This window comes from Boleophthalmus pectinirostris, unplaced genomic scaffold (genome assembly GCF_026225935.1).
Source record: "Boleophthalmus pectinirostris isolate CB_2022bp ecotype Guang Dong unplaced genomic scaffold, ASM2622593v1 HiC_scaffold_5, whole genome shotgun sequence".
Taxonomy (NCBI): Eukaryota; Metazoa; Chordata; class Actinopteri; order Gobiiformes; family Gobiidae; genus Boleophthalmus; species Boleophthalmus pectinirostris.
The window spans coordinates 536,028-543,527 of NW_026571404.1; the positions used below are offsets into that span (position 1 = coordinate 536,028).

Here is a 7,500-nt window from a genome sequence, read left to right on the forward strand (position 1 = left end):
GAATGAAATGTAAATAAGATTTGTAGCCTGTAAATTCTAAATAGTTGCTTATTTTTTGTTCTAATGTCATAAAAACATTATTATTTAGATCAGCTCGTCAGTTAAACATTGTAAATATTTTATGTGAGCTTCATTTTGACTCCTTTCCAGAATTTGGAACAGGGTCTCTGTGTTTGTTATTCTCTCTCAAATCAAGTCTTTCTGGATCAACTACGAAAAGTAAATAGTCTTAAAACTTCAATTACTACATTTACATGAGAGCTTTAAATCCAAATAAAAATGTATTCTGGTTTAAAAAGACCATGTAAACACACAATTCCTAATCAAAATGATTAGGAAGTGGGTGGTTTATTCTGATTTTAAAGCTGAATTAATTTACTCCTCAATCATGTAAACGTTTATTCTTCTTAAAAAATAAAAAAAAACCTCCACCCTTATGTAACAGATAATACTCCCTACAACTGTACAACTCACCCTTATGTAACAGATAATACTCCCTACAACTGTACAACTCACCCTTATGTAACAGATAATACTCCCTACAACTGTACAACTCACCCTTATGTAACAGATAATACTCCCTACAACTGTACAACTCACCCTTATGTAACAGATAATACTCCCTACAACTGTACAACTCACCCTTATGTAACAGATAATACTCCCCCACTACATTTACATTTCTACAATTATGTCTTATTTCACTCCTGTTTCTTGCTCTTTTTTGCTGCTTATTTAGAATTTCTTATAATTTATATATATTTTTACTCTTTGTTATTATATTATATTGTGATGTCTGAGCTTCTGTGTCCAAATAATTTCCCTTAAAAATCAATAAAGTTCTAAAAAAAGACGAGTTCATTAGCTGGATTTTTGTAGGTTTTAGTCTAATTTTGTTCTAAAAAAAAAAACTAAACCAGGACTAAAACCAGGTCTAAAACCAGGACTAAACCAGGACTAAATCCTGCTCCGTGGACGTGTCTCTTCTTCTTCTATCAATAATATTTTTAATACGGTAAATCAAGTAATCCAAAGTACTCAGATTACATTACCCACTTTAAGTAATTTAATGGATTCCGTTACAAACTACATTTTGGTGTGTGTAATCTGTAATCTGTAGGGGATTACATGTTAAAAGTAAACTTCACTACACTGGTTTTGTGTAAATGAATCGTCACGTTGACGCAGAATCTCGAGTGTTTCCTGCGGCTCCTCGTGACGCTCAGGTGATCAGTCACGTGACCCAGCGTCTGTCACGGCTCATGCTAACATGCTAACGGGCTAACGGGCCAAACACGACGCAGAATATCACAAAAAACAAGAGTAAAAAGAATAAACCTCCTCAAGCCCCGAGTCCGCACCGACAAAACCCGCTCAGACACGGGAAATGTGCGTGTCCAAAGTCAAAACAGCGAAATAAAAACAGAAAGTGTCGAGTGACCGAGCGGCTAACGGATGCTAGCTCCAAAACAACACTTTTTAACTCGTCCGCGCGAAATTAAACTCATTTTTCTCCACAAACGGAAGTCACACACTCACAACTAAACGTAAATCAAGATTAATTCCATTTCCATTCATTTAAAAACACAGAAACACGCGTTTTTCGGATGACCCCGCCGTTTAGCCGCTGTTAGCTTTAGCATCCTAGCTCCGTTTGACAGTTTATCTTTTAACAGCCTCAAAAATGAAATTATCTCCTGATCATTTATCAAACACAATCACGCGGGGTTGTGTTTATTATTCTAAGTTCACGTTACATCCCGTTTTATCGTCGGTAAATGTTGAGTTTTGTGATTTTGAGACGCGTTTGTTGTTTTTTCTTCAATGAGAGAAACAGAAAAACACGAGTTACAGATCGATTATGACACGTCATTTATTTTATAGACGAGATCATGCAAAAATATGATCGACAAAATGATGTGCTGAAGTCAAAAGTCTAAAAATGGGGAAGTTAAAGCAGAAAGAGGATTTAACCAAAGCCTGAGCCAAATCTGACGCGTTTTTCTTGTTATTTATGAATTAATTTGATGATGTGCGGGTTATTCAAGTGTAAAGTGTTAAAATGAGTTGGTGTTGGATGCATGAGTGTTCAGGTTGTGTTGTTTGTGCAGGGGAGAGGCTGAGGCTGCAGCGTGAGGAGCCGCAGAGCCGGAGCCGCAGCGGGGGGGGGTCCGGTACTCACTGAGCCGGGGCTGGGAGATGTAGTTTCGGGTCACCGCCTGCGTGTGGGTCCGGGACGCCGCGGAGAGACTGTCCATGCCTCGGTTCGCGACGAGAGTGGCCATGGTCCGGGGGAGAAAGCTGCAGAGGAGCCGCTGAGGAGCCGCTGAAGAGCCGCAGGAGTGAGAAGAGCCGAGCGGAGGCCGAGGACCATGTGACGGGATCACGTGACTCCAGGAACAGGAAGTGAGTGAGAAACTGTCACGGGCAAAAAAATAAAATCACAGGGAAATCCGTTCGTACAAAACCCAGAAAACACCGCCCAGGACCGGAACCACACAGAAAAGAGCCAAACTGGATCTTAAACTCACCATTTCTCCAAAAGCAAAAGAAGTTTATTATAAAACTGAGAGTCCACACGTCCCTGTTTCCACGAGACTGTCCCAGTTTTATACAAGAAATGTCCCACGTGTCCCTATTTTTGATCTAAACCAGGTCTAAACCAGGACTATTTCAGGTCTAAACCAGGTCTAAACCAGGTCTAAACCAGGACTAAACCAGGATCTATTTCAGGTCTAAACCAGGTCTAAACCAGGTCTAATTTCAGGTCTAAACCAGGTCTAAACCAGGACTATTTCAGGTCTAAACCAGGTCTAAACCAGGTCTAAACCAGGACTATTTCAGGTCTAAACCAGGTCTAAACCAGGACTATTTCAGGTCTAAACCAGGACTAAACTAGGACTAAACCAGGACTAAACCAGATCTATTTCAGGCCTAAACCAGGTCTAAACTTGGGCTAAACCAGGATTAAAATGGGGCTAAGCAAGGACTAAACCAGGTCTGTTTCAGCTCTAAACTGGGGTTAAACCAGGACTATTTCAGGTCTAAACCAGGTCTAAACTAGGTCTATTTCAGGTCTAAACCAGGACTATTTCAGGTCTAAACCAGGACCAAACTTGGGCTAAACCAGGACTATTTCAGGTCTAAACCAGGACTATTTCAGGTCTAAATCAGGTCTAAACTAGGGCTAAACCAGGACTAAACCAGGACTAAACCAGATGTATTTCAGGTCTAAACCAGGACTAAACTAGGGCTAAACCAGGACTAAACCAGGACTAAACCAGGTCTAAACCAGGACTAAACCAAGTCTATTTCAGGCCTAAACCAGGTCTAAACTAGGGCTAAACCAGGACTAAAATGGGGCTAAACCAGGACTATTTCAGGACTAAACCAGGTCATTATTTTATGTTTGTACCATTTTCTTAAATTTAGAAACACTAGAGGAAGTTCAAAATGATGATTGAACGAGTTCCGTATCTTGACTTGGAGCACGGAACCGCGTTTCTGTTTTAACGTCGACCTTGAGAATAAAGAAAACTCAAATAAAACGAAGATGATTTGAATAAACCTTAAACTGAAGTGGGACACGTGGTCAAAGTTTGTTTATCCAGCAGCTCGTTACTGATCTTTTAAAACGTACAATATTCATACGATAATGGGTAAAATAGGCGACTCACAATTAGAGCGAGCAGCATTTCAAAATAAAAACTGGGACATTCCCGGTTTTTCGGTGGTTGATAATAATAAAATTGTCGTAATTAAGGAAAATTGTTACACACTCGGCTCTAATGTGAGTCAGTATAGTCACATTTTCTTTGTGTTTTGGTCGTTTTAAAGCAGATTTTCTGTATTTTACTGAAACAAATGTCAGTTTACGTCTCTCTTTACTGTTGGTTTAGATCAAATTGGTGAAAAATAGAAACACCTGGGACGTTTCTTGTATAAAACTGTGGGACAAATCATTGGTTTTGTATAAATCTGCTGGACACAGGCTCAAAACTGGGACTGTCCCGGAAAAACAGGGACGTCTGGTCAATCTAGTCCAAATATTTGAAGGGTAAATGTCCAGATATTTTGGCAGCTATTGTAATTTCTGCCTCTAATGCGAGTGTCCAGTTAGTAAAAGTTCTTGTACAGGGCCACACCCATCGAGCCAGGTGAGGCCATCAACTAAACTCATGAATATTCTTCAGATATTGTGCAATATAATTCATTTTTAAACAGTTTGTCAGCCTCTAGAATCAAGTAAAATTCTCTTTTAGAAAACTTCAAATGAAACACAACATTCAAAAAAGATCATATCAAAACTCGTACTGACCTGGTTCACTTCAAAAAACTTTATCAAAATCAAATCTGACAGAACAAACTAGAAAACTAGATCCAGTGTCTTGAACATTCTCGTGCCAAGGTGGACGCAGATGGATGTTTGTTCTTTTTGCAGTGTAATAAGTCAAAGTATTTTCGATGTGATATTTTGAGTTTTTATTCTAACACTTTTGGTCGGTCTGTGTCTCCACCTGAGCTCTTCTGGAGGCTCAACATGATTTCAAGGATTTTGTGAAGATTTGATTTGCAATTTATGTTTCATGGCAAAGGAGAAATTCAATGTGTCAACTGCACAAATGTTTATTTAGGTTTATTTAGGTCCAGTTGACACATTGAATTTCTCCTTTGTCATTGATTTTACCTACCTGCTTCTCCACACTACTGATGTTTTAATAATAGAATTCTGTTCAAGTTCACAGTTTAAACATCAGCAGCGTCCAAGAAAACGGAAAGACAAGTGTGAAAAACCTAAAGCACGACTCACATGTCAGAACGTGACCCACAGGGAGGGAGACGAGTTTATGCAGAATAAACCCGGAGATTTGGGTGTCGGAGGAACTTGTGGTTGTTTAAAAAGTTCAGTCTCTGTGGTTTGATCGTTGTGTCGTTCGGATTGTGATTCGATGGATGAAGGTGGTCGCCCTGAGGAGAGCTGCAGGTCCGTGGACAGAGACTCGAGGTGTTTCTGTTTCTCGTTCTGCCTCATGTTTCTGATCAGTCTGAGGTGTTTCTGCGGCGTGTTTCTGCGGCGTGTTTTTACTGAGTGTTTCTGCGGCGTGTTTCTGCGGCGTGTTTCTGCGGCGTGTTTTTACTGCGGTGTTTCTGCGGCGTGTTTTTACTGAGTGTTTCTGCGGCGTGTTTTTACTGTGTGTTTCTGCGGCGTGTTTCTGCGGCGTGTTTTTACTGAGTGTTTCTGCGGCGTGTTCTGCGGCGTGTTTTACGGTGTTTCTGCGGCGTGTTTCTGCGGCGTGTTTGTGCGGCGTGTTTCTGCGGCGTGTTTTTACTGTGTTTCTGCGGCGTGTTTTTACTGAGTGTTTCTGCGGCGTGTTTTTACTGAGTGTTTCTGCGGCGTGTTTCTGCGGCGTGTTTTTACTGAGGCATGTTTCTGCGGCGTGTTTGTGCGGCGTGTTTGTGCGGCGTGTTTCTGCGGCGTGTTTTTGCGGCGTGTTTTCTGCGGCGTTTGTGCGGCGTGTTTCTGCGGCGTGTTTTTACTGTGTGTTTCTGCGGCGTGTTTCTTCGGCGTGTTTTTACTGAGTGTTTTTGCGGCGTGTTTCTGCGGCGTGTTTTTACTGAGTGTTACTGCGGCGTGTTTCTGCGGCGTGTTTTTACTGTGTGTTTACTGCGGCGTGTTTCTGCGGCGTGTTTTTACTGAGTGTTTCTGCGGCGTGTTTCTGCGGCGTGTTTCTGCGGCGTGTTTTTACTGTGTGTTTCTGCGGCGTGTTTCTGCGGCGTGTTTTTACTGAGTGTTTTTGCGGCGTGTTTCTGCGGCGTGTTTTTACTGTGTTACTGCGTGTTTCTGCGGCGTGTTTTTACTGTGTGTTTCTGCGGCGTGTTTCTTGCGGCGTGTTTCTGCGGCGTGTTTGTGTGTTTCTGCGTGTTTGTGCGGCGTGTTTTGCGGCGTGTTTCTGCGGCGTGTTTTGGCGTGTTTTTGTTTCTGCGGCGTGTTTCTGCGGCGTGTTTTTGCGGCGTGTTTCTGCGGCGGCGTGTTTCTGCGGCGTGTTTCTTCTGCGGCGTGTTTCTGCGGTGTTCAAATGTCATGATTGTACTCGTCCTTCCTCCTCTTCCTCCTGCGTCTGTGCAGTTTTGGGGTTTTCGGCTCCACCGTCCGGACGCCTCTGCCCACGGAGGAGGGACCCACTCTTCAACACGACGTTTACTTCACTAATCGATGAATCCAGCAAATATTCTTTCCACTAATCAAACAGTTATTTATATCTCAGAAAACTAGATTCTCATTTGAGCAGGAGAAAGATCTGGAGCTGGATCAGAACAAGGACAAGAGCACATAGACCTGGTTTAGTCCTGGTTTAGTCCTGGTTTAGTCCTGGTTTAGTCCTGGTTTAGACCTGGTTTAGTCCTGGTTTAGACCTGGTTTAGACCTGGTTTAGACCTGGTTTAGACCTGGACCACAGAGGGATTAAAGGTTGTATAGAGGATTTTCCAAGGAACGAGAAATCCAGCGACTGTTTGTCCTTTTTCAAATGTTGCGCATGCGTGAAACCACCCCCCTCCCCTACAGCTCCCTACGTAGAAACGCCTTCTCCCGCCTCCTCTTTACGCCAGAAACAGGTTTGTTTACAGCCGGTGAGCTGCACATGACTTGTAAACAACTAACTACAGTGTTGGTTAGGCAAGACGGAGAAGTGAGGAGCGGGGGGAGCGGGTGTGCGGACATTTCGTTCGCGGACGAGAAGTGAGGAGCAGGGAGAAGAGCGGAGCAGGGAGAGAGGAGAGAGGAGAGGAGAGGGGAGCGGTGCGCGGAGATTCCGTGCCCGTAGAAGTGAGGAGAAGGGGGAAGAGCGGAACGGGCAGCGGGGACAGGAGTAGGAAAGGGGAGCAGAGAAGGTTGCGCGGAGATTCAGTGCGAATGAACTAGCTACAACACGCAGCAGCAAGCGGACTCTTTCTTTGCCTTGAAAATTACGTTTTCAGACATAGGATATCGCTTTCGTGTCCTGAAAAACGTTTGTCTAGCTCTTGGAAATAAAGTACGTTTTCATAATAAGCAGAAGTTTCCTGTCCAGGAGTAATTTGGCGACCAATGCGTCAGTCTTTAGACCCTGCGTCTGCTTCAGTCGCGCCATCGCTGGAATGAATCTACAAGAATCACCTTAGTTTGGCTTCGCTGCTTTTCCCCTTGTCTTCTTCTTTCAGCGACCTCAAAAACGGACTTTCTTTTGCGGTGAACTGCTCCTGGATTCTTGTCGCCATTGCAACAAACTTTGTGCAAACTGCGAGGAAGATATAGGTCAAAAAAAGCCGCTAAGAACTGTTGCGTTGGTGGAGTAAACAGCGTCTGTGCGTCTTGCGTCTGTGGACTGTGTGACAGTCGTACGTAAACCACGTACCGGCGGCGCAGGCAGGTCAGTTACTCTAGAAACGTAGGGAGTTTGATTGACAGCCTGTCAGCTAACAGATAACGAGGCAGTGTCGTTATCTACTGGCAAATGTTTA

General features: G+C 43.3%; 1 protein-coding gene across 1 annotated transcript in view; it reads right to left on the minus strand.

Moving 5' to 3' along the window:
* The window catches only part of atp6v1ba (ATPase, H+ transporting, lysosomal, V1 subunit B, member a), a 62,031-nt gene extending 59,627 nt beyond the window's left edge, over positions 1–2,404 (minus strand). Inside the window, exon 1 of the mRNA XM_020934642.2 lies at positions 2,183–2,404. Within this exon, the coding sequence (XP_020790301.1) occupies positions 2,183–2,285 (103 nt within the window). The 5' untranslated portion in view covers positions 2,286–2,404. The remainder of the gene's footprint in view (positions 1–2,182) is intronic.
* Between the last annotated feature and the right edge of the window lie 5,096 nt (positions 2,405–7,500).